Source organism: Styela clava, chromosome 6 (genome assembly GCF_964204865.1).
Source record: "Styela clava chromosome 6, kaStyClav1.hap1.2, whole genome shotgun sequence".
Classification (NCBI taxonomy): Eukaryota; Metazoa; Chordata; class Ascidiacea; order Stolidobranchia; family Styelidae; genus Styela; species Styela clava.
The window spans coordinates 23,049,586-23,076,908 of NC_135255.1; the positions used below are offsets into that span (position 1 = coordinate 23,049,586).

The following is a 27,323-nucleotide window of genomic DNA, read 5'->3' on the forward strand; positions in this document are numbered from 1 at the left end:
AGCAAACTACTCCTATATTAACAAAACGCGGTTACAGTGAAATGCTCTTTAACTTATCGAGTTGTCTAAAGACGAAGTGCTGTAATAAATAGAGTATATTTTTGTATCGTTTGCAGATGCCAGCCTTATAGTTGAGTCATTGGATCAGAATTGTATAAGTCAGTATCAGTTTTTCTAAACTTTGGACCTGTTGACACGGTTATTTGAGCTCTTAAAGTTAGTACAGTTAATGTAAATAATATTAGATTGAGAATTCACTTAGTGGTCGATATTAGGGTTGGCCATTTTCGAATACCCAGTGATTTCAGAATCAAGTCGAATATTTTTTCGTATCGATTCTCGAATACTTAGAATATATATATGTAATTGTATATGAATTTCTTATGATAATGGGTCTTTAGACACATAAATTAGTGAAAAACATGGAATACATCACTCAGACATTTCGCTGAGGGTTCACTTACTATAAGAAACATGATTCGCCAACAACTCACTCGGAAAAAAAGCGTTATCTGTCAGAATTACATTTTAGAATATGGCTTCAATAGAAAATCTAAAGCTTTGCCTCCACTTTTGGCAAACAAAAATAGGACAAGATGGCGTCGATTCGAAATTTGAGCTTAAACCGATTTAAACAATTTATTAATCGAATCGAATATTCAATTCAAAATACCCAACCCTTATCGGCAGGGACATACACTAATAAATATGAAATACAGTTAGGTTCAGCATAGTTTTTAAAATTAGGAAATCCGTTGTAAGAAAGTTCATTACAAAAGAGAATCATTTCCTAAAATTAGGGAATCTCATCACCGCATATAAGTCAATATAAATTCGACGAGTTTAAATTATCTTTTAGATCAAGGGTGGACAAATTACGGCCCGCGGGCCGGATTCGGCCCACTCGTGTCTGCTGGAATTAAAACTATAGTTTTTATGGACATCGATTTCCGTTTGAAATTCGATAAAAATAACGTCATAATTTTGCGTAATACGCATACGGTTCCACCTGCGCAAAGGCACAGAGAGCAAGGAAAGATAGTTAGTTTCACGCAACCTCAACTGTTCGTTATAATTTCCCCGATTGCTACTTTGTGCTTCTTCTTATTAATATTTAAACATTGGCCTAGCTGTTGGACTAACTTTTGTAAATAAACTGTTTTTCATTCATAGTTTTTTATATCGAGTTCTAAGCCTCCGGCCCAGTAACCAAGTCTTTTATATATATGTTATTGGCCGACCCAGAAAAGTAATTGCCCACCTCTGTATTAGATGATGTAAAGCGTTTTATGTTACATAACGACATACATACATTTTCTGGAATGAGGGAACCTGTTGTTAGTGAGTTGGTTACAGAAGAGAACCCGTTCTAAAATTTAAAACTGCTAATGCTGAACTGCTTATAACCAAACATAGAGTATGAAATTCTTCAGCAATGCGTTTTGTAGTTTTCGTGGCGTGGTTTTCTGAAACGAGAGAATCTTTGTTAGCGGGTCCAATACAAAAAGAAACCCCTGTTTTTAAGATTTGGATCTGCTTATAAGTTATAACTGAACGTATATTTTAACAGTCTTTAACAATGCGCTTTGTAGTTTATATTATTGTGTTGTTAATATCTTTGAAATGGACCAGGATTGAAGGGTGCACACATCCTCCAGGTAAGCAAACGCAGGGTGACCATTATGCTTTTCATTTTACTCGGGTGTTCCTAAGTTTGGGGGGTGGTGGGTATTTTTTCATAACGAATAAAACTATTTATAACTTATAAAAATGTCCTATTTAATTTGACGTCGCTCCCGACGTATGTGCACCAAGATGGCGCACAACCTGAACACTAGTCGGGTACACATACTATGTTCAGGTTGGGCGCCATCTTGGTGCACATACTTCTGGAGGTTCAATTTAACTGACTATCTGCACTGGTATATACACCACTCTCTTGGATATTCATACACAATTTCTGTTAGGTAACAAATTCATGTCGGGCAATCTTCCGAACTATATAAAGGTTATAGGAAAATTTGCCGCAAAAGGTTTTGCCGTAGGAAATCTCTCCGTAAGAAATTTCGCCACATAGGAAAAATCGCTGTATGAAAAATTGCCTTAATTAAAAAAGATTCGTTATATAAGAGCATACCCTAACCCAGAGATGGGCAACTTCTTTCGTCGGCGGGCCAGATGTGGGGAAATGAAGTTCTCGGTGGGCTGGATTATTACAGAAAAATACTTCGGTATCCAATCTTTCTTAAATGTTTGACACTCTCTGTCAACTTTACGTTTCTTGGGATATTCCATAGTTAATGAAACTTAATATAAAATCTAATTTCTAAATTTCTAGTCATAGTCAAGTTTAGTTTTTCCATCCAGTAAAAAAAGTTAACATGCAGAATTAAGACGAATAAATAAGAATCTAATTTAGAATCTAAATATTAATATAACTCATACCAGTGGTGGTGAATGTTTACACCGCTAGACCTTATATTGTTTGTTTAACAAGTATGCTAACGCAATTGTTTGTTCACTAAGGCAATTGTTTATTTCACCAGCTCGCCCTGACAGTGTGGTGAGAGTAAAGCGATCGGCAACTTTCAGGAATGATGCGTCGGACCACATTACAGAGTGTGGTTGGATACAGTCAGCGGGCCGGTCAAAATCTCGTCGCGGGCCGTATGTTGCCCACCCATGTCCTAACCCTATAAACCTAACTATTTGTATCACAAATACTTGTTTCACAGCAAAATGCTCTTGCGACTTTTCCCACGCGGCGAAAATTTCCTACGGCGAATTTTCCGGTCACGCTATACAAGAAACGATCCTTCTTTCGAGATAACAAACTTTGACTCTCTGGCTCCCGACCGCAAGTTGAAGATAATTTTGAAACTCTCTTCATCTGCAACCTTTGAAAAATCAAATTTTAATAACAAAAAATCAGCGTATGAAAAAAGCCTTTTTGGAAGAAAAATAAATCATTTCTATTAGATTTTTGAATATCCGTTTAAATCTCTCAGTCAACCCAATGGTTATATAACTTTTTCTCAATTTGGAGTATGATTGGCACCATTAAAAGTCTTATACTTTGACTCTAAACTCCCCTTCCCCCACAAAAAAATCCTGGAAATCTAATATACTTCTTAATTATTACAGACGAATTGTACACAACCCAATTTGTGAGCGTTGAGACAGAGTTTCAGCTGAACAGATCAACCAGCGACTCATTGGATGGTTCTACTTTATATATGATTTACGAATGGGATGTCGTACAGAGGAGACGTAAGTTTCGACGTTTATTTAGCACGTAATGTCTTTGTACAAGGATTTTGACAAACGGTCACTGAATTAGGCGTTGCCTACATATTGGTTTGAGCGCGAAACTCCTAAAAACATTTGGCCTGCTCTAATTAACCAGGGGTTACGTGAATTGGCAACGGGTTTGCAGGTTCGAATCCCTTGGGGAATAAGTATGTGAAAGTAGATTGCTAGAGTGCTTGTTCTCTTAGAGTCGTTCACGTACAGCTGTTCATTTACAGCAGGGGTCGGCAACCTTTTGTCGCTCGCGGGCCAAGGTCGCAAGTCATTGGCGGGCCGCACATAATTTTAGAATGTTAAAAATCGAATGGATGACCGATGAATCACATTTTATCACACAGATCAGGAGTTGAATTTTAAGCAGCGCGCGAAGACTGAATATTTGAATACTTTTTGCGCCGTAACACCATTTGCACTTAGCATCAACTTTTCTGCGTTTTGTTGTCATTTTTTTTAAATTATAATTAAATTATAGGCTCATTAAACGAGTAATTGTGAATTACATACTTGTTACGTTATAATATAATTTAGTCTACACGTAAATTCTTTTGCAGAAAGAATATAATCGACAAAACAGCTATAATTTGTTACTATAATACAGTGGAGCGTCGCGGGCCGGATTATATTGCTCCGCGGGCTGGATCCGACCCGCGGGCCGTAGGTTTCCGATCCCTGATTTACATATTTTCCCACCGTCAGATCCATACATCTCATACAGAAATTGGTGCTCTCGTAGTATTCGTACCAAGATGGCGCACAACCTGAACATAGTATGTGTACCAGGTTAGGGTTAGCAGGTTGTGCGCCATCTTGGTACGAATACTACGGGAACGCCCTTGAATAGCAAGACTTTTGAATAACTTAAGATAGTCATCTTAATTCCTACTACAGCATTATACGCATACTTTCGAATTGCATAGTATGGTTTTGGCCAATAAGATAAACAACGGTTTAGTGCGCCTTACAAATTGTTAAATAGGACCTCCAGAAGTATGTGCACCAAGATGGAGCACAACCTGAACATAGTATGTGTACCAGGTTAGGGTTAGCAGGTTGTGCGCCATCTTGGTACGAATATTACGGGAACGCCCTTGAATAGCAAGACTTTTGAATAACTTAGGATAGTCATCTTAATTCCTACTACAGCATTGTACGATTTGCATAGTATGGTTTTGGCCAATAAGGTAAACAACGGTTTAGTGCGCTTTACAAATTGCTAAATGGGACCTCCAGAAGTATGTGCACCAAGATGGAGCACAACCTGAACATAGTGGTTGTACCAGGTTATGGTTCAGGTTGTGCGCCATCTTGGTGCACATACTTCGGGAGCGCCGCCAAATGTACTCAAAATGAAATAAATAAATGTTTACGCTCTATATCTGTCTACAGGATTCGTCTACGACGGCTTCCTATACAAATTCTTGGATAGAGACTCGAAAGAAATGGAGGACGGGGAGACTTTCAGGGATTCATTCAAAATAGGTGAGCTCTTCCTTATGTGTGACTTATTGCGACTTGACAACGAAGTGTACTTATCGGTGGCACTTTTACTAAAAATCATTTTTTAACTTCAACTAATAAACAAATGGCGGAGCTCCCGAAGTATGTGCACCAAGATGGCGCACAGCCTGAACATAGTATGTGTACAAGGTTAGGGTTCAGGTTGTGCGCCATATTTGTGCACAAACTTAGAAAGCGCCTAAATTGCTTTAAAATTTGCAATAATTAAAGACAGAAAAATCTCCGTCTTTTCTGTTTTGAGAATTTTGAAAAAATGTGCCATTATCTAACAGTTTAGTCTTTTCTGTCAAGAGCTGTCCTAATACTTCAACTACTTCAGCTGGGCTGATGAATTATATATATCGCGCAAAAATGTTCTGTCTGCTCCGATTTGAGTCTTATTCGTAGTGAATGGGACTATTTGAATATATAAAAAAAAAAAAATCTGTGGTTATAGTTATTATAAAAATAGTCGGTTTAGTCCTGTTAACCTCGCCGACACTTTTTTAATCTGTTTTCTCCGATTCTTTTCACCTTCGGTTAGGATAAGTTAGAGTGAAAAAAAAATTGAATTTGAAAAGATAGCTGTGTCTTCCACTCCAATTTTCACAATATGGGTAAATTGAAACTACGAGGTCCGGGGCAACACGATGATCCCGAAAAAAGGCAATATATTTCAGAGAGAAGATAAATTAAGCACAGAGTGTCCTAGATTGCTGAAACTTTTGGGTACCCTATAGACCAGTGTTCTTCAACCTTTTTTTATCGGGGTATATATTTTACAATTTTCCAAGAACTTTGTATACCTTACAAATACCAATGTTCTTAAATAAATATTAGATTTTGGGCAAATATTGTATTGCAATATCATCATGCAATCTAATAGGCTATAGTGTCCGCAAGTTATAAATTTGACTAACGGTTTTAGCGTCAACGGGAATGATGTTCAACGTAAATCGAACGGAATGCATGGCAGCCGAAATCACCAACCCGAACGCGTACCTTTATCAGTTGTATGGCCTTCTTATGGTTCGGTATACCCTTGTGTATGCCGTATACCCGGTTGAAGAGCCCTTCCCTAGACAAATAAAAGTGTTGAATATATTTTCTTCATTTTCGTAAAGATAATTAATAAATTTATAGGTTCTGTAATTTTTAGGTCACCCTATAGTAGCTAATAGCAAACTACAACGATAGAAAAAAAAATTCACTTATTTTATTCTTATTTTCAGATTACGACCCAAATGCGTGAGTATATATAACTTTCAATCCACATGTATATTTTAAATTTTTGTTTGGAACGAAAACACTGGTGCTGCCCGAAAAAAAATCACATGGCGGGGCATTAACTTGCTAGGAAAATGTGGTTTTTCTTGTACTCTGTAACCCGCAGGTCGGGAATTGGCAAATGGGTTATGTGCACTGCAGCTGACTAGCGTTGTAGTGTGCGTTTCAAGAGTTATGTATCAAATTGATATAAAGCATTCAATGCTAATGTAGCTTAAGCGAAGAACATAGGGGGTATATCTGCTGTTCAATTCAATTTCATGAAATCACTTTTCACTTTTCTCCGCATCAATAGACGAATATTTTTTTTAATCTTTCTTTTTTCGAATACTTGACGATGAAAGAAGTAAAAGCTATTACTTTTACTATTTTTGTGATTCCTACAGAAAATTAAAAATTTTGCAGATCATTGCAGCGAACTTGGTTTTACCACACCATACCGTACCAGTACAAATTGTCGATGTATTTCTGTATTGCTATTTTATTCATTCATTTTTCTTTCCCATTGTCAGTTGCGTGGGACTAAACAGCACACTCTGGTATAAAAAAGACGAAGATACAGATCCTGTCCAATGCACGATACCTTGCAAAGAGTATTTCCCACCGGTTTGCAATTATAGCAAAGTTTGCAGTTATTTACGAGAAGGATATAAGATACTTAGACCGGTAAGTTTTGTTCTGTCAATCAATAACTCAATCGTTTATTTGTCATCACAAAAACAAGTTCCAATAAAACTGATTAATAACTATACAGTACTAATTATGTTATTTGTGTGACCGGAGTCGCGAGGGATCCAAGAAGGTCTTCAAGCAGCGACACTTGAAGCGCCGTTACAGGTTGGAATAAAAAGTAATACGTCAAGGATTTGTTTCTCGAGGGAGCGGAGGCGCAGTTCTTACCAGTTCATTGCAGCTCCTGCCACGAACGTACCGCGGCGTCTCTTGTTATGGTTTTATGGCGCTAATACCGGTATATTTACAAAGTCATGTACAATATTTTAGTTTATCATGCGGAATTATATCTAATTAAACCTAACCCCAAATACATCAAAACTGTATTCATAAGAAAAGCGTTCCAACTTACCCAATATGTATCACCATCAGGGGCAGCCCTGCTATTACAGCCGACATGCCGTGGTAACGGCAGCAAAATTGGTGGTATTCCATTTGCTTCCGTAACCACGGCAGCTCGCTATGGGTTTGTGGCAGCTAAAAAGTCAGTTGCCGTGGGTTTGGTCATAGCGGCCATGGTATGGAAATACCGCCATAGTGTTGCGGCAGCCTTAGATGCCACAAAATACTTGAAACTATACACTTGAGGGAGCTGGAGGCTGACGACGAATCTGTTGTTAGTCAGTTCGATACAAAAGGGAACCCGTTACTAACATTTGAAACCGCTGAACAGTTTCCAGCAAAGCACTTTGTAGTTTTCGCATTGTTGCGTCGTTTTCAGAAATGAGGGAACCTGATGTTAGAGAGATCGATACAGAAGAGAACCCGTTCTAAAAATTTAAATCTGCTTATAACTGAACTTATAGTTGAACAGTTTTCAGAAATGCAATTTGTAGTTGTTTTTATTTTGTTGATAATATCATGGAAAAGGACTGAAGAGTCTATGGGACCACGGTGCGAAAAAAGTGCGGCAGGCGGTTTAAAAACACGTGAATCGCCAAGTTACTAGATTTTTATATTTTGATTTAAAAGGTATTGTCCGATTTTACATCGTGATTTTGTTTTATCGCGTTCTTCTGACTGTTTTTGGTGGACGGGCACGTACTTGTACGTTTTTACCTTTCTTATAAAGTTATATCCGTCCTCCAGGTCCTGAGTGACCGAAATAAAATTGATTGATTGCTTATATTTATGCGACGCTTATTCACGCCTTTCGCTTCGAGCAATTTCCCGTACTGGCAACCACTGATATCTGACAATACGTAAGAAGTTACTATTATTTGGAAAAAGCGGATTTTTTTCGGTTCGGGGTGTCCAATTTATTACTCCTTGTTTGTTTTCTGTATTTTTATTTGAAGGAGGGGGGGGGCATGGAATTTAAACCGGATATGTGTTATCTGTGATGCCCCCAGAGTTAAGTTTACCGCTTTAACCGCAATGCTTTCATATCTTTCCAAAAATATAAAATTGGTTGAATAAAACGGCTTATAAGCCTTCCTCCATCTCCCTCATAAATACTAAATTTAATTACTATATTTGCACTAATCGCATTCACCTAATAACAGGACACAAAAAGACTTGAACTGCCAGTGCAATACGGACGGATATATGATTTGAGTTTGATGGTTTACAGAAATTGGCACACGGGTGAGACCTATGGATCTTTTCAGTACTTTCTATACGACGTTTTTATATTCCTTTCACTCAGAACAAGGCCGTGTTAGGCAGCCATCTTATTTTCTGGCGCTTCCAAATAACAGTATAGCTTTTTACTTACCAGTAGATATTAGTAGCTTGTGTGGTCCTTCTTCGCAGTCTTTGCAAAATATTATTTCGAAAAATATCTCCTCTCCCCAACATAACTGGCTGAACTGATTTATTTATCTCTAGAGAAATTGAAGTTACTCCCTGATTGGTGTTAGCCCCTCCCCCCCCCCCTGTTTTTCGAGCATCAAAATGGTAGTCATTCGTGGTCATAATAATATGTTCGCCGGGCGCAGTTTACCGACAACTGCTTCGAAGAGTGACTAATAAAACAGCATCCAGGTCTATTGAAAAACATTCTCCAGAAAGAACATAACTTTTGTACAAAGCGTCCTAGGTTATTGAAACATTTTGGTACCATCATACACAAACAGAAGTTTAAGTGTTGATTATTATTTTTTTTTTCATTTGTGAGGTGGGGGGCGGGGGGGGGGGGGGGGGGGGGGGAGGGGTGTTTTTTGGGTTACCCTGTATATTAAAGCATCTTCTTTATTTATTTATTTTTTTCAGGTGAAAACTACTTCTTGGGAGGCCGAGAACTCGTTCCGTATTGCAAACATGAGCTGATAATTAGTCAAAATATCTCAAACGATGAAGCTTACGATTTTTGCGGAGACAAAATGAATTTTCCTGGTAAGAGAATAGAATGATCGCCGCTCTAACTGCCTTGGCATCGCAGGTTAGTGACCTCGCTCGGCGGTTTGTCGCATCATGCTGAGCGTTAAGAATACACTTGCCATCGCACCTCTTAACTACTCTGCGTGGGTTCGCAGGTTCGAATCCCATGCAGGGATGGTTATGTGCGAGAGGATTGCTGGACTCCTCGCCGTCGTTGGGTGGTTCATGTAACCGCTGGTCGGTTACGGCTTCCTCCACCACCAAGTCCATGCTTCCGAAAAACAAACAATACAGTAAATCTAATCCTATACCCGACTTGGAATGGTAACCGGACGAGAGGCCGTGGTTCGCCATATGGATAAGCCGTCTTATCGGCTTTCCTCTCCCCCGGGATAAATATGTAAAATCCTATCCTATCCTATCCTAACCTGCGTGGGTTCACAGATTCGAATCCCGTGAGAATGAATTAGGTGCGAATGGATTGCTGGTCTTTTCGCCGCTGTCGGTTATTGCTTCCTCTACCACCATTCGTCTGAGACAAACAACTGGCTAACTAACTACCCGACATGAAATGGTAACCGGACGAGAGGCCGTGGTTGGCCATATATGATTAGGCTTTTTTATCGGCTTTCCTCTTCCCGGAATAAATACAAAAATCCTAGTATTGAATAAAATATTCCCATATGACTATGGATGAGCGGTCTTATCGACTTTCCTTTCCCCGGGATTATTATGAAAATTTAGGGAATCTCATGGGTTTCGTTTTTGGGTCACACTATATCTAGTATGAAACGTACTATTTTTGATGATCGTTTGTTTAGAATCTGCTCGACTTTCTGGTCCTCCCGCTCATTTTGAAAAATACAAAGTGACACGTGACTTGGAAACCAATCGTGGCACTGTAACGTTTCGTTGGAAAGAACCATATGATATGTCACCAAACGCTACATTAGAAGGATTCCATCTCTATGTCGGTAACGGAAAAGTCCCCGTGAGAAATATTGTAAGTACACGCCAACAAGTACTTCTAGTGGGCGTAGCATATTGATTTTTGTGTATAACATTTTTAACTGTGACTTCACAGTGACGTAATTTTCGGATGCCGAATGCAGGTGGGGTTAGAAATGAAATATGCAAAAAATGTAGAGCCAGGCCAACTAGAAACTCTAAAAAATGATGATGAGCAAAACCCCAATCCGTCCGCATATATCAGGGGCAACCTTTTGTCGCTCGCGGGCCAAAATCAAGGGTTGCACGTCTTGATGGGCCGCACAAATTTTTCGAGAGTTAAAAACCGAACAGCGCAGTCTTACCCAATCATTTAAATCTCCCTCTTGTATTGATTGTTGCACACCCCGATTTGACCAAGGAATGGGCATGAGAAATCTATATTTTGAAGTTAGCAATCCCCCGAATCACGGAGATGTTTGTCGAATAGGTACTCTCGCAGTATGGGTACCAGGTTAGGGTTAGGCCATAATTTTATTCCGCTTTTCCTGTTTTTAAATCTATTACGTGTTTGGGGACTGTCTGTGTTAGCCAAGTGAATATCCCCCTTCTCATAGGCTTCTATTCCTTTACACAACTTGATGTAAAGTAGGTGAACAAATTTAGTTCCCTCCATATTGGTACACACACTTCTGGAGCGCCGTCGAATGACAATGCATGAAAATTAATACATATATTTGGGTAAAAACACGCACAAAAAAAAACACTTTTTCAACTCATTGTTGCAGAAACCCAAAACACCAGGCCGGCGAAGCGATGATTATTATAACACCACTATAGAGGGCATCGAGTTTGGGAGGATCGCTTATATTCTAGTAAGTCCGATGCTGGATGAGCCCAACTGCACAAGAATGTGTGGAGGGTACGGATTTGGAGAAAAAGACTACTTCAAAGTTGAAGGTAATATTAAGCATATCTTAATTTTTTCATATTAAGCTTTTATACGCCACCCATTCCAAGAAGTCCATTTTCAAGTATCTATTGGTGTGTGGAAGGCTGCTTTTTGAAAATACTGCGGTTTTCCTTTTGAATTCTGCAATGCATACTTCGTACATAACAACCTGGGGTGGCGGGGATGAGATTTAAACCAGAGATGTGTCATCCACATTACAATGTCAACACAGTTGGGCATGGGCAAACTACAACCTGCGGGCCAACTCCTCCCGTTGGGTAATTCAATATGGCCCGTCTGATGTTGCCGCAGCCAAATTGAAGCCGAATTTTGAATATTTAGCTAAAAAATAGCTCAAGGAATTTGTTGAGATTGCAATTAAATTTAGCGTTGGCCCAGGATTTTTGGCGTCCACTTATGCTGTTGCAACACTGTAAATATTGTTCATAAAATGCAACTTTCCTCGTCACACTCACATGATCCGCCAGTCCAGGCAAAAATTTTTGGCCCTTGGCATAAAAAAAATTGCACACCCCTGCTTTAACCACCAACCATGGGCTATACACGACTTGAAAGCATTGTCGCATCGTAAAGATTCCGGCTCCGTAAATATCAAGAACTCCTCAAATACCGGTGATGTTTGTACGTAGTCGTGTTCAGGGTAAATAGTAAAAAAAAGTCTTAGAACCAAGCAGCATTCTCAAGTAAAGATAGCCCAGTTATTAGCGTGTTGACTTTCTTAAAGCAAGTTTAACCTTCAATCTTTAATCAGCCTGTTTTATAGGAATACGCTTCATTCTAGATGAACTCATTCAGAAGTAAACGAAACTCATCTCTGGGTAAAGTTAGGGGTAATCACGGAGTAGTAAAGAAGACTAATTTCTGATTAACGTTCGGGCACTCATTCAGAAGTAACGGAGACGCATAACTGAGCAAAGTTACGGGCACTCACTCAGAAGTAAAGGAAACTCATCTCTGAGCAAAGTTACAGGCATTAACTCAGAAGTAAAGGAAACTCATCTCTGAGCAAAGTTACAGGCATTCACTCAGAAGTAAAGGAAACTCATCTCTGAGCAAAGTTACGGGCACTCAGAAGTAAAGGAAACTCATCTCTGAGCAAAGTTACGGGCACTCAGAAGTAAAGGAAACTCATCTCTGAGCAAAGTTACAGGCATTCACTCAGAAGTAAAGGAAACTCATCTCTGAGCAAAGTTACGGGCACTCAGAAGTAAAGGAAACTCATCTCTGAGCAAAGTTACGGGCACTCAGAAGTAAAGGAAACTCACCTCCTAGCAATGTTACGGGCACTCACTCAAAAGTAAAGGAGACTCATCTCTGAGCAAAGTTACAGGCACTCATGCAGAAGTAAACGAGACCCATCTCTGAGCGCAATAACCAGCGACCACCGTAATATCGGGAGCCACCTTAAATATTCAAAATTACTGTGCCGCAATGGAGACAGTAAAAATTGAAGCAATGTAAGTTTAGACCATCTTGGGTAACTTTTGATTCGTTTTCAGATATCAATGGCTGTGCTCATGGCATCACGTTGGAGGGATATTGCGACGACAAAGCAAAGTGCATCGACCTTCCAAGTAACAGTTCGGCACCTGCTAACTGTACTTGTCCTGAGGGTGAGTGTCGACCAGTGGTTTTCAATCTGGATTCTGTTTCATCCAAGGTCCCGCAAGTTTCAATTCAAATTCGAGATTATCTGCTTTGTATAAATATACATATATAGAAAAGCAAACCTAATTAATTAATAGTGGCAAAACAAAATGATCTTTGAAGTGTAGCCAGTTTGGCGCTCCTGAAGTATGCGTACAAAGATGGCGGCCACCGGAACGTAGTATGTGAACCAGGTTAGAGTTAGGCCATAATTTTAGGTACAAATACTACGTGAGTCACTTGGCTAGTCCCGAAACTCGTAATAGAACTAAAATAAGGAAAATTGAAATAAAATTATGGCCCAACCCTAACCTGGTACACATACTACGTTCCGGTGTTCGCCATCTTGGTACGCACACTTCAGGAGTACCGCAAGTTGAATAATAGCGTCAATTCTGATATTTGATAGTATTCAAACAACATATATATATATATAAAAAAGTTCAATGGGTCCATTTCGTGTCCAATAATATAGACTCTTCTTTTCGAATGAAACTAGCGGAATTTTTGGATTGACAGAACCCTAGAGTGGTACCCCAGCTGAACACCACTAAGGGAATCACTCTCTTTCAGGTTATGGCGGGAACGGAATTTCAACCAAATTTGAAAATGGTACCGGTTGCTATGACAACTATGACGCTTGTTCATTAAGTAATGAAAATCATACATGTGATCATGATGCTCTGTGCTTTGATTGGCCTCCTCCCTATAGGAATGCCTCGTGCCGGTGCCCGTGAGTATAAGCCTTATTTTCACAAGATACTGAATTAACATAATCTTCTGTATTTGTTGTGTTGCCAGGAATCAGACTCGTGGACGACACGGTAATGCGCCGGATTTACCTATGAATACATCTTTGGCGCCAAAATGTTCATCTGAAATATACCGGAGTCAACTCAGCTGGCGACCAAATGTTCGTCCGCAAACACACCCTGCTTTATATTTTTTCAATTTACTTTCAGTGCCAGATTTTTCTCCCTAATTTATTTAGTTTAGAGGAAAATTGCGCAGACAAACAATTTTACGACGTTTATTTAGGCTTTTTTTCGTACAATTTTCCACATGTTGAAAGGGCGCTTCAGAAGTGTGTGTACCAATAGGGAGGTAACTAATTTTGTTCACCTACTTTACATCAAGCTGTGTAAAGGGACTGAAACCTATGGGTAGGGAATATATTCACTTGGCAGACAGTCCCCTAACTCGTAACAGAACTAAAACAAGTAAAATCGGAATAAAATTATGGCCTAACCCTAACCTGGTAATCATAATACGGAAGTACCGCTAAAAGCACTCTAATCCTTCTGTTTCGGCATTTTCAAATTTTTTACACCCTCGGTGGGCGGTTGACATGGGGTTTGAACCCCAAATATGTATGTTACAATGCCAACACGGTGAAGCCAAATGACCGTATCCCTACATATCAGCCTTGCTTCTTCGTTTCAGAACATTCTACATCGGTGATGGTTACCGTTCTGGAACTGGTTGTTCTCATCGTAACCTAATTATCGGTCTAGCTGTGGGAATTCCGTTGCTGGTGATCCTACTTGTCCTCATAGGATGCATTCTATGGAGATCGAAAAGAACTCCGAAACCAAGGTAAAATGTTGTTGATATTTTGTAATTTGATACTCTTAGCAAGTTTTATAGTTTATCGAAAAAAGCTGCAAGTTTAAACGAGAGAAAAATAATAAAGCACTGATAAAAGAGACACAATCGACCGCAACTATACAGGGTGTCTATTAAAATTTTAAAAATCGCGAAGGGAATTTATCGATATCATATATTGTTTCTGCCCACACAGATGTATTAAAAGAAGTAAAAATACTTAAACAATTACTGATTAAAAAACAACAAACCTGGTTAAGATATACTGAGAACTGAATTCATAACAAAATTGAAATTGTAAATGAACTTTAAACTATGAAATTCATACAAATTTGCTGTCAGCAAGGTCCATATTCCCCAATGAAAAGTGCAATAAGTGCTGATAGAAAAAAAATCTTCTTTTCTTCTTTTCAGAAGCAACAGATTCCACGACGAAGACTTGTGATATCGATGAATTAGTATATGGGACATACATTAATCTCGGGGCAGAGAAATAGTTATATCTCCGTGAATAGTTAATATTTATTGCAATTTTTATGATAATTCGCAGGACAGCAATGCTCAAATATATGGACACGAAAATAAATTAGTACTGTTATCTAATCTTTCGCATAACCGGTACGATACGGTAGTCATCCCGACTTCAGGTGATCACCAGCACGCAACAATCGTGCACACAAACGCGAAACCGCCATAAGATGCGCACTGCTTAATTTTGATGACGTCATCACACAAAAAACTATCAGGAAAAAAAAACTCACTCGCATTTACATGAAAACAATTGCTGCCTTCAATTAAAACTCAATTTTGTGATCGTTAATGCGTATTTTAGGCTTTTTAAAGTTTGTAAACATGCATGCCTAAAGAATAAAGTCAATAACATTTACGGCTACTGCTATGAACACACCTTTTCAAATATTCATATTTTCGTTAATTAAGTTATTAAGTTATTCGTTATTAAGTACAACACAATTCTGGTTATTTTCGGGGCGCATTTAGCAAAATGCGTTTTGATTTGTGAATAGCTGGCTTAAGGGAAGGAAATTCTGCTACTCTTTTTTCTACTTTTTAGTAATATTGCCCCAAATTTTTGTTGGAATTAAAATAAATTATCATTCTTCGATTAAATAATTATTATACGTAATGAATTTTAGAGTTTATTGTGCATAAAAATGGAATTTCAGTATTAAAGTTTTGCGCATTTCCTCGACCATAATACGTTGAAGGTATTCGCTCATACCTGCAGAGTAAGCTTCTTGTTGTCGTTGGGGTGATTGTTGTTGTAAGGTCAAAATCGCTCTTTAGTGAACCTAAGACGCTTTACACAAAAGTTATGCACTTTCGGAAATATTTTCTAAATGGCCTAGGTCAGGGCTACTCAACTATTTTTACCGAAGGTCCGCATACAAAACTTTAAAAATATTTGGGTCCGGACTTTCCAGAAATTATATTTTGGCATCCTTAAACACGCAATTCCTCGACCAACTAATGATTATTAGCTAATCAAGATTGTTTGTTATGGCGTTATAGTTATTTTCATATATATTTTTAAATCCATAAGTTATTTTATAAAAGGGAACTTCAAAAGTGGAGCTAAGGAGCCCAAATAAAGTATGCGCGGTCCGAATCGAATACCCGAAAGGTCCGATCTAGGACCGTGGTCTTCTAGTTGAGTAGCCCTGGCCTAGGTCACGAGTGGGCAAATTACGGCCCGCGGGCCATGACCCACCGTAGAGTTTCCGACCCACTTGAATCAGCTGAAACTACGACTTTGGTTTTTATGAATATAAATTTTCTCTCGAAAATATGGATGAAAATAACGTCATAATGACCCCGATTGTTATATCATGATTCTTGTTATTATATGAACTATATGTAGCTTATCTGTTGGACTAGCTGTTGTAGCTAAAGTGTTTTTCATTAAAAGTTTTTCATATTGAGTTTTGAGTCTTCGTCTCAGTAACCAAGTCTATTGTCTGTAACTGGCCCAGTCAGGAGAATATTTGCTCACCACTGGTTCAAGTTTTGCTTTTACTGAGCCGTCCTATACTTCGTCTGAAGCCTCAAACAAAAACAAGAACGTGTTCGCTGGCTATCATGACATTCTATAAAATACTTGTTGAGTACTATTTAGGCAGCTGCTCAAAGTCAAAATTTGATGGCGGTGCCCAACTTTACTTTCTCTTTAAATCGATGTCAGTGTCAACAATAATATTTTCTAGTACTACTAGATAATGAAATATCAGTTTTTGAAGAGAAGTTTGGGTAAGCGCGAGTGCAAGATTCCCGAAACTGAGAGGAACTACTCCAAATAGAAGAATTTTACTTTCTCAAAAAAGATATCTTATTTTGTATTTGCGTGCAATTTTACTAATATTGACTAATTCGGTAGAATTACAATACATATTTAATGTACACATGACAAGCTATTCAATTTCCCGATTGGACGTATCAGCAGCAAATGATCCACTTATGATTGACCACAAACGCAGTCGGTGCGTAGTGGAGGCTGTAGAGAGTTTCCTAAGAGACAAAGAATGCGTGAGATAAGCTGGTAACCACTGTTCTTGTATAGTACAGATAAAAAGAAATAAACGCATATATATAAAAAAAACTCGCCGTTTATTTTGAATAGAAAACTGAACAAATAAAAACTACACGAACATCAAAATACACAAAAAAAAGTGTTCGTGGGTGGTTTGCATTGCAAGACTAACTACTGTAATATAGTACAGAAGAGTCTAAGATCCGGGTGTCAACTATGCGTCACTCACTGATAAGTTCATTTCGGTCTTTTATTGTTACAGTTGTCAGAATTACATACTATGCAAAACAATATTAACTGTGTTCAGTTCATATATGTGCTACCATTCATCATAGTGTATGGTCCCGCCAAATTTTATTTTCATCATTTACTGATGACGTCATGTTTACAGAGTTCTGGTTACATATTATACAAAACAATATTAACTGTGTTCAGTTCATATGTGCTACCATTCATTACAGTATATGGCCCCGCCAAGATCTCGCTCGGAATTTCAGAGCCGTTTTGGCGGGAAATGTCATCTCCCGTATTATTTTGGCGTATTTTCTTGCATCTCGTTTTACGTCATCGCTTGTTGCAGAAAATATCAAAATATATTGTAACATAATATAAAAGCGGCGTCACACTGTTCTATCAGTTTCAAGTGTCACATACGTCATTCACTTATGACATCAAGTTTACAGTGTTCGGGTTACATATTATATAAAACAGTATTCATTGTCTTTAGTTCATATGTGCTACCATTCGTATGTGATCCCGCCAAATTCTCGCCCGGAATTTCAAAGCGGGAAAAGTCAACCCCTGTAACAGTTTGGCGGGAATTTTCCTCTGCATTTTATTATATCTCGTTTCAAATATTCGCTGATAGCAGTAAACATCAAAATATAATGTTTCATGGTATAGAAGCGTTCTCGAACTGTTAAATCAATTCTATGTGTCACATACGTCATTTCCTGATGACATCATTTTTTCAGTGTTCGGGTCACATATTATACAGAACATTATTAACTGTGTTCAGTTCATATGTGCTACCATTCATTACAGTATATGGTCCTGCCAAATTCTCTCCCGGAATTTCAGAGCCATTTTGGCGGGAAATGTCATCTTCCGCAGCATTTTGGCGGCAATTTTCTTCTGCGTTTTTAAAAACTTTGTTTGGGGTCGTTGATTGCAAATAAGCTTCGCTGTGTATAATGTCTTGGTTTCGACCATATTGCATACGCATTGGGGTTTCGTATCTTTGTTCTTCTTGGGGTTTCATGTTGGGGTTTCTGAGTGGGAGCATGGGACCAATTTCAGCATATGTTTCGTCAATTTGTTGGGAATGTATGTTGGTGATAATATTGTTGTTGCATTTTCGAGAATCAGTTCCGGATCCGGATTTCTTTTGAAGTTGTTGGAGTTTGATTGACTCCTGTTCAACGCGCTGTTGGTTGATCCTAGAAAAATTAATTTGAATTGAAACATCGGTCAAGATTTTAGAACGGCGAAATGGCCGAGCGCGGTGGTCGGCAAATTGTGGGTCGGGGCACAATCGTAAGCCATCGAGCATTTTCTAGTAAGCCTCTAATAATTTCAATTATGACAATAATAAAGGGCGCTCTCGAGGTATGTACACCAAGATGGCGCACAACCCTAATCTGGTACACATACTATGTTCAGGTTGTGTGCCATCTTGGTACACATACTTCTGGAGATCCCAAAAAAATCGATAAATCCAACATTACATAAAAATATTTCGCCAAATGTTTTTTTGTACATATTTCGAACGATAATACAATACGTTCATTTCAACTAAACAGACTAATTGCTCAAGTTTATTACGTGGTTGAATTTAATTTTTTTTAACTCAAGCAGAGTTATAACAAGTAACAAAATTTTTATTAAATATGTAGATTCGTTAGTATTATATTGATGTATATGACTAATATGGCGTTTGTATAACGCGACCATACGTAGCATACAATGCGTGATTTGACTTCCGGCTTCCTGCTTAGAAATGAACCCATGACCTACATTATGTGGTACTACGTGTTTACCACAAATGATCGTCATGTTAGGCTTCTCGAGTTAACGCTTTGTAAATTTTGAATGTTAATGAAATGATTTGAATGAACTTTTTGGCTGTGATGACCAAATGCTGGAATGGAAAACTACCGACTAAAAGTGAAAACCCCAATATTTTAATTACATATTAAAACTTTGTGTGTCGCTGCTCGATATTTAGCTTGGGTTCCTCGCGTCTTTCCTTCTCCAGTTAAACTGTGAGTTTACATATTTATCGGTGTTAATGTATGCTAGAGTTGTCTCTGAGCAGACAAGTTACGGGCGGCAACTAAAAGCCAAGAATGGTACATAACGTGTATTCATAAGTAAACGAGATTTATTGGGTGTCTATTGAATTGCCAAGAGATACTAATACCATAAACAATTATATCGTGGTATTGTGTGTTGGGAAATACCAATTGATTCGTCACTTGAAGCAGTTCGTGTCACTGCGATGGGAGAACAGCTATGTTGATAGATGAATCCACATAAATTTGTTACACAAAATAACAAATCGGGCCTTCGAAACTGATATTCGGAATTTTTTTACAGCTTTTGCGAGACTAAAATTTTTCTCGGTGCTGAAAATGGGCCACAAGCGAATAAAGGTTGTGAACTCTTGCTTTAAGCTTCTTAGAATGTTACTATTCTAACATATATTTTCGAATTTTTCATGCGTCATTTTGTTTTAGCTCATTTGTTTGGAGAAAAAAATCCCTGCCACATATATTTTATCGATAACTTCAGCCAGGTTATCCGTATCCCTTTGTACTTTTAATGAGTTTTTAGGCCTTTTGCTACAAAATAGTTCCGGTACACGCAGGGGCATATCACATTTTTTTTTCACTGCCCGGGGCTAGTTTCTGATAATGGTGCTCTTTTATAAGTAACTTTAAAAATAAGTCGCGGGATTAACAAATTATAGATGTTGTTATACATCAGAATGAATAAAATTGAAGGTCAAGTAAGAGTGAAATGTTTATATTATTAATTAAATCACACATCGGGAAAAACATGTGTAACTATGTGAACTCTTAAATCGGCTGCCCCTTTCAACGAGCTGTCCCGGTGCTGGGGCCCTCCCCTAAGCCCTGGGTACACGAGACAACTGATTTATTTAGGGTTGCCACATTATAATTTTCCACTCACCTGATCCCACAAAACAGCAGCAACAGCACAGTCAATGCGAAGAACACTGAAGCCAGAATAACCGGTATGATTATGAGTTTCGCGTTATCGTCGTCGTCTCTTTGGTCGGTCTTGCCTGTCGCCATGGTTACTGCATCTGGATTGCAAAATGAAATTATAATATGTACACGCCTCTTACTCCGAACAAGGTTTTGTACAATTGTCGACTGAGAACATGTATGGGGTTACTATTTATGGGCGGAATCCCCACGTTTCGGCATTTAACCGACCTGATTAGAAGTTCGAACCCGAAATTGTGAACTTGCGATGTCAGCGTAGTCGAGTCTTAGGCTCTAACTACTTCGATCATGGCGTAACTAAGAGTTCTGAAATTTATAATCGCCAAGTAAGACCGAAACAGCTAGCGGGCCCGAGAACATGGGTTTCCATGACTCCCAAGGATCCAAAATGCGTTTCATTTTCACATTTCAAAGTGAGGAGGAAAGGATCCAACCTACATGCGCAGTAGTTCCCATTTTTATTTTACAATATAGTTCAGTTTCCCCTTTTCTATTTTTCGGACATCGGAACGTAGTATGTGTACCAGGTTAGGGCTAGGCCATAATTTTATTTCAATTTTTCCTATTTTAGTTCTATTACGAGTTCGAGGACTAGCCAAGTGACTCCTGCAGTTTTTGTACCTGAAATAATTGCCTAACCCTAACCTGGTACAAACACTACGTTCCGGTGAGTACTACGGGAGTCACAATTCTTTATGTTCTTGTTGTTGTTGATAAAAAAAAAACTAAGTATGAAATATTCACCTGTATCGTTTTGCTTTTGTTTGTTGTTATCGCCGAAATCTGAATTTATTCTTTCATCCACTTCATTATCCGAGTCCATAGTTGTACTTGTGATACTATGTGGTATTGGGGTCGTAGTTGTTGGTGTCAAGGGCTGATCTGGAAATAACAAAGAGTAAAGATCAAATATTAAGACGCTCAGCGCAAATGGCTGCCGTAGTGTCAGCAAAGAATTGTACCGAATGCCAAATAAATGTGTGTTCCGGATGTCATATATCAAAGAGATAATTCTAATTAAAAAGCGCAATCGCGAGTTTTGTAAAGATCTTACCAACATTCGCTACAATTATACGACATTTTATACAAACATCAGCCAAAAAAAACACACAGTCCAGTCGAGACAGCGTGGCCGTAGTGTCAGCAAAGAATTGTACCGAATGCCAAATAAATTTGTGTTCCGGATGTCATATATATCAAAGGGATAATGCTAATTAAAATACGCAATCGCGAGTTTTGTAAAGATCTTACCAACATTCGCTGCAATTATACGACCATCCACCAAAAAAAAAAACACAGTCCAGCCGAGACAGCGTGGCCGTAGTGTCAGCAAAGAATTGTACCGAATGCCAAATAAATTTGTGTTCCGGATGTCATATATATCAAAGGGATAATGCCAATTAAAAAGCATAATCGCGAGTTTTGTAAAGATCTTACCAACATTCGCTACAATTATACGACCTTTTATACAAACAATCACCAAAAAAAAACACAGTCCAGTCGAGACAACGTGGCCGTAGTGTCAGCAAAGAATTGCACCGAATGCCAAATAAATGTGTGTTCCGGATGTCATATATCAAAGGGATAATTCTGATTAAAAAAGCGCAATCGCGAGTTTTGTAAAGATCTTACCAACATTCGCTACAATTATACGACCTTTTATACAAACATCAGCCAAAAAAAAACACAGTCCAGTCGAGACAGCGTGGCCGTAGTGTCAGCAAAGAATTGTACCGAATGCCAAATAAATTTGTGTTCCGGATGTCATATATATCAAAGGGATAATGCTAATTAAAAAGCGCAATCGCGAGTTTTGTTAAAATCTTACCAACATTCGCTACAATTATACGACCTTTTATACAAACCCCCACCAAACAAACATCCCCGCCAACGTTCAAAATAAGAAAATTAGTAATTATCCAGTTAGTTTAGGGTTCGGACGCGATTGCGCTAAAAATCAAATTTTCAAATCATTATTAACCACAACTGGATAATTATTACTAATTGGTATTTTAAAAAGTGGCGAGGGTGTTTTCTCAAATCTCGCATTTTCCATTAGTGGCAGTGGCTTTGTACAAAATATCCCATCTGAAATACTGGTCAGAAAAGCGGATCTCATAACCGACATTGACTGGCGACGGGACGCGTGATACGCCATATAATTAGTTTTTTTTATCTTTTTCCCATTCCCTGGGATAAATATGTAAATTCTACTAAAAATCTACTTCAGGAAGTTTGAAAATGTGAATTCAGTTATGTCGACATTGTAATCGACGGCTTATGTAAGATGTATTCGGTTATGCCCTCCCACACCGTCAAGTCCATGCATCTGAAACAAATACCTGGGTTAAATATCCCTATACCCGTCTTGGACTGGTAACCGGACGAGGTGCCATGGTTCTCCATATTTTGGACTGTTTTATCGGCGGCTTTCCTCACCCCGTGTGCATATAGAAATGTGTGCGAACTAAGAAGCGCGATCGCGAGTTTTGTTCATACTCCTGTTTTAATATCAAAATTCTATTAAACCTTTAATTGCCGAGTAAGTAGCGCAATCGCGATTTCTGTAAATATCTCACCTGCACATTCAGTATACATATAAGAAAGCTTGAAGTTTGGAGGTTCACTCCCTTCATACGTCATGTAGAACGTGTCAACTTCGAGGTAGTGACAGTTGCCTGAAAAAGAAAAGTATGACAAGTTGCACAGAGTAATTTATAAAACGTTTATTCAAAACTTTCGCTCCAAACAAGGCCTTAAAAAGCAGCCTCTGATATCTGATAAATATAATAAAAGCAAGCCTGATACTGACAAAACAAAATGAGCAAGTGTAGCAAGTTTTTTTTAGTGGCAAACCTAATGGGTATTTGAATATATTTAACCAATATACATACTAGAATTCGGTTGGAAACCGAAGACTTATCGATCGAAGGTTAGGGGATCCCCCAAAACAGTGGTCTTACTCCATAGTGACACCGTGTGTCTCATCACTAATTAATTAATAACTTGCTAATTATACGACATAATCCATCCAAAATCAATAGGCTTCTAATCCGAGCTATGATGAATGCACATGCAAAATATGCAGCAGATCCAATCTCACTTTCGGGAGATATCGCGTGCATCTAACACACAGACATACAGACAGACAAATACCTATCAACATACTCACCCATCAAGATCGATAAGTAATAATATTATTGACTCTCGGATTTAAATGGAAACTTTCGGAACCCCTGGACTGTACTGAGTGAAACTTGGTTGAAAACTACTGGTTTAGTGTCTTGTTCGGAGCGGAAAAATTAAAACCACATATAAAGAACCCACTGGAATCCGTTTCTGCTTTCTCTTTGCACAGCTTCCTCATGTCTTTTGAATCGGTGTGTCGAGTTGCAAAATAGTAGCAATAACCTCCGAAGTTTTGATGCAGTTTAGAGACTTTACGGCCTGTAATAGAAAATTGTAGATTGTTAATGTGGATTTGGGTACGATAGCCGGACGGTGTTAATTGTGTTGGCACCGTCCACGTGCACCCTGGTTTATGATGTAATGAATTGGGTAGGCAATGCTTAACCGAAAAGATTCTGACCGTTCCAAACAAGTATTGTAGCAAGTACATTGGGGTAGTTACTGTATATTTCAATATTTTCACCACGTATTGTTAATAGTGCATGTTACTTGCCTGAAACAAGATCAACTCGATTGTGCAATTTTATAATATACGAACATTTGGCATTCAATACATTGTGCGCTTTTTGACCTCTGAAGGAGTCAAGATCGGAGTTACACTCTGTTAACGTGTGTTCAATAACACGGGAGCGTGGGCACGCAGATAGGGTAATAGCCCCTTAAATGCAACTTACAAAATATACTGAGATTTGATGATAAGCCTGAAGAGTCGGGCCCTGTCTTAAACGCAGTAGCCACTACTTAAAAACCTTTTTTAATAGATTCCTGTTATCAGTAAGCACTCATACAAAGCCCTCTTAGGAGTTAAAATTATAGAGATAAATTTAAAACCTACCTGCGAGCTTCAACTCTGACCCTTTGTAGCTGTCCCACAATGCAATGTAAATCATTTCATTGTTTTCCGGGATTTTGAAATTCCAGGTGTATGACGTCATAAGGAAATCAACTTCGTTTGTTTCAATTTTCCCGCTTCGTGAAGTAATCGGCCGGAGAAAGGGGTTTGATAGTACAGTGTAGATTTCTGAAACATTATATAGAGAGGGTAAGAAAAGAGCAGTAATCAATATCGGGTGAATATAATGACATCATAGTTACGTCACTCAAGACGGGCATACGACGGTCCGCGGACCAAATCCGGCCGGTTGGGTAATTCAATCGGCCCGCCTGATGCTGCCACAACTCAACTAAACCCGAATTTTGATGTTTTAGCTAAAAAATACCTTAAGGAATTTGTTGAGTTTGCGATTAAATTTAGTTTTGTCATGAGGCTTATTGTTTTCCACTTTTGCTTTTGTGTTCGTAAAGTGTAACTTTTAAAGTCACACTCACATGACCCGCCAGTGTTGGTGGGCAAAATTTTTGGCCCTTAGTACAAAAACCTTGCCCACTCCTGCTCAAAAGTGCTAATTCGCCATTATTCGACGAAATCACGGTTCCAAGACCCTTGTACTCTTACATTTCTGAAGTATTATTTGTAGGAAGTAATAGATTTTATAGCGGAAATTTATATGGCCTGTATTAGCGTGAATTTCCGGAGTGACTTCTAATGCTTATGCCAGCATTATTAAACAAAAGAGAATATACTCAGATATATGGACACAAAAGCCGAATGTAATATACAAATGTTATAATATCTCATTTTAATGTGTTTCCATAAATTCATATAAATTAGCAATGCTTCGGGCAGAATAACATGCTTCATACAGTATTCCTAAAAAAATGTATCTACGCCTTTTCGCGATTTTTCTATTTATGAGAATTGCGATGAGAATTGAATGGTCCAGCACTTACGGACAAACCCGATTTTTTACAACTGCATTTTAACCACAAAAACAATTTATCTAAAACGATCGATATTTCCGAAATGGCTTCTATTGTGCATGTCATTATATATAATTAGACAACATTGTGAGACTGAGCAAAATCTAAATTTTTTGAGGAGCCGTGAAGCTACGGTAATCAAAAATATTGTTAGATTTGATCTTGCTCGTCTTTTTTTGTATACGGTTTTTCCATTTCTCTATTTAGGTTCCATTCACTTATTTTCAAGGTACTTTAGCGTTACTCTCTGGTATTTGTAGCTTATTATTAGCAAGTTGTTTTGAGGTGGCGCACGAGACTTGATAAATTCTAAAAAAGGGGCGCGACTTAAAAAGTTTGAGAGCCACTGAACTAGGCGAAAATACAAGATTGTCAAAGCCGAACGTGAAGATTCATGATTTTTACATATTTGTAACAAGCTTAGCGCATTGTAGTAGGCATGTACTCGCCACGAAAAGAAAAATCGCATTCCGAATCAAGATTACCAGGGCATTCTGGCTAGCATTCGGTTTGCCACACTTAATCACTAACTTTCGGCTATTATTGGGCTGTTGATGTAACTGTTTTTTTGCAAAAAAATGAGCAGGATAAAGAGAATTCATGAAAACATGCTGAGAATCATTGTCTTGAAAAAAACTCACCGTGAATCCATAAGGTGACCACAACAAGCTGATATTTCATGTTGGATATAGAGTATATATCTAAAAATTTAAATTCCTGGAAATGAAAAATAGTTGTAATTAATTTTGTTCGCCTATTGTACATCAAGTTGTGTAAAAGGACTGAAACTTATGGGTAGGTAGGCGCATTGTGCTAAAAACCAAAACGTCACTGGTCTCCCCAAAATACATAGCAACTCCCGTGATAAACCTAACAAAAAGGTCGTACTTCAGGCTTCTATTAGCTCAAACGTCATCTAAGAGTTTTAAAACAGCACGAATCAAAGAATGACTTTCAACTCAAAACACCAGGCTATTAAAAGAACGAACAGTATACACCAGCAGGTTGGGAAGGTTAAGACACAAATCACAACAACTCTTTATCTATTTGGCTGCCAAAACATATTCCCATCGATGTGGAATTTATACAATATCGTAGATAAATTACGGTACTCCTGTAGTGTGTGTACCAGGTTAGGGTTAGGCCATAATTTTACGATTTTCTCTATTTTTGTTTTATTACGAGTTCGGGGACTTTCTGTGTTAGTCAAAAGAATATACCCCCTGCCCATATGCGTCCGTCCCTTTACACAACTTGATGTAAAGTAGGCGAACAAAATTAGTTACCTCAACATTGGTACACACACTCCTGGAGCCCTAAAATTACAGATAATCCCCAAAATAGTACCGTACTTTTTAACAGCTTGACACTATTCAGTACATAAGAATATCGTTTATTGAACTGCAAGGCCTCTCTGTTGACTCTCTAATCCAAATCTATGTGAACGTAAATATTCTATTGTTCTATGTTTCGTCTGGAAAAGTTGAATATTAAACTACGATATAACGAAAGCTTACAAATATACTTTCTATTTCGTGTTAATCATGTTGTTATTAGATGAGTCACCATTCAAGACGCTCCAATTTTTGCCAACTCATCGCATACGTTTTGACGTCGTGTAGAACGCACTGTCTGACCCAGGCATACTAACTTCAATGCTACATTGAGAAGTATTCTATTAGTCCCCGGCAATGGGTTATGGTCCGCGAAAAACTTATCAGAAGCGTCTGTTTCATCAGAATCTACGGGAGTTCATGCAACTCTCCTCACTGAGGCATCGGGACCTTGCTTTGAGCAAACTTTAAACTCTTCTATCAGTACTCTTTCCATTTTTAGTTGAGGGCTCGGAACATTGCTTTGAGCAAACTTGCAACTCTTCTATCAGTACTCTTTCCACTTTTAGTTGAGGGCTCGAGAACTCGCTTTGAGCAAACTTGCAACTCTTCTATCAGTACTCTTTCCACTTTTAGTTGAGGGATCGGAACATTGCTTTGAGCAAACTTGCAACTCTTCTATCAGTACTCTTTCCACTTTTAGTTGAGGGCTCGGAACATTGCTTTGAGCAAACTTGCAACTCTTCTATCAGTACTCTTTCCACTTTTAGTTGAGGGATCGGAACATTGCTTTGAGCAAACTTGCAACTCTTCTATCAGTACTCTTTCCACTTTTAGTTGAGGGCTCGGAACATTGCTTT

General features: G+C 38.4%; 2 protein-coding genes across 2 annotated transcripts; one reads left to right on the forward strand and one right to left on the reverse strand.

Annotated features, from left to right (window-relative positions):
* Positions 1 to 1,574: 1,574 nt before the first annotated feature.
* Positions 1,575 to 16,331, forward strand: LOC120331370 (uncharacterized). The gene is made up of 13 exons (XM_039398441.2): positions 1,575 to 1,658; positions 3,145 to 3,270; positions 4,696 to 4,788; positions 6,039 to 6,054; positions 6,606 to 6,759; positions 8,331 to 8,412; positions 9,040 to 9,162; positions 9,969 to 10,150; positions 10,884 to 11,055; positions 12,568 to 12,681; positions 13,289 to 13,448; positions 14,159 to 14,311; positions 14,735 to 16,331. The coding sequence occupies exons 1-13, from the start codon at positions 1,580 to 1,582 to the stop codon at positions 14,763 to 14,765; spliced, it is 1,485 nt and encodes a 494-aa protein (XP_039254375.2). The 5' UTR covers positions 1,575 to 1,579; the 3' UTR covers positions 14,766 to 16,331.
* A 604-nt stretch (positions 16,332 to 16,935) lies between these two features.
* On the reverse strand, positions 16,936 to 25,842 carry LOC120331098 (uncharacterized). The gene is made up of 7 exons (XM_078113855.1): positions 25,771 to 25,842; positions 24,144 to 24,329; positions 23,447 to 23,566; positions 22,699 to 22,797; positions 20,864 to 21,001; positions 20,061 to 20,196; positions 16,936 to 18,304 (listed from the first exon to the last, which is right to left on the reverse strand). The coding sequence occupies exons 1-7, from the start codon at positions 25,808 to 25,810 to the stop codon at positions 17,848 to 17,850; spliced, it is 1,176 nt and encodes a 391-aa protein (XP_077969981.1). The 5' UTR covers positions 25,811 to 25,842; the 3' UTR covers positions 16,936 to 17,847.
* Between the last annotated feature and the right edge of the window lie 1,481 nt (positions 25,843 to 27,323).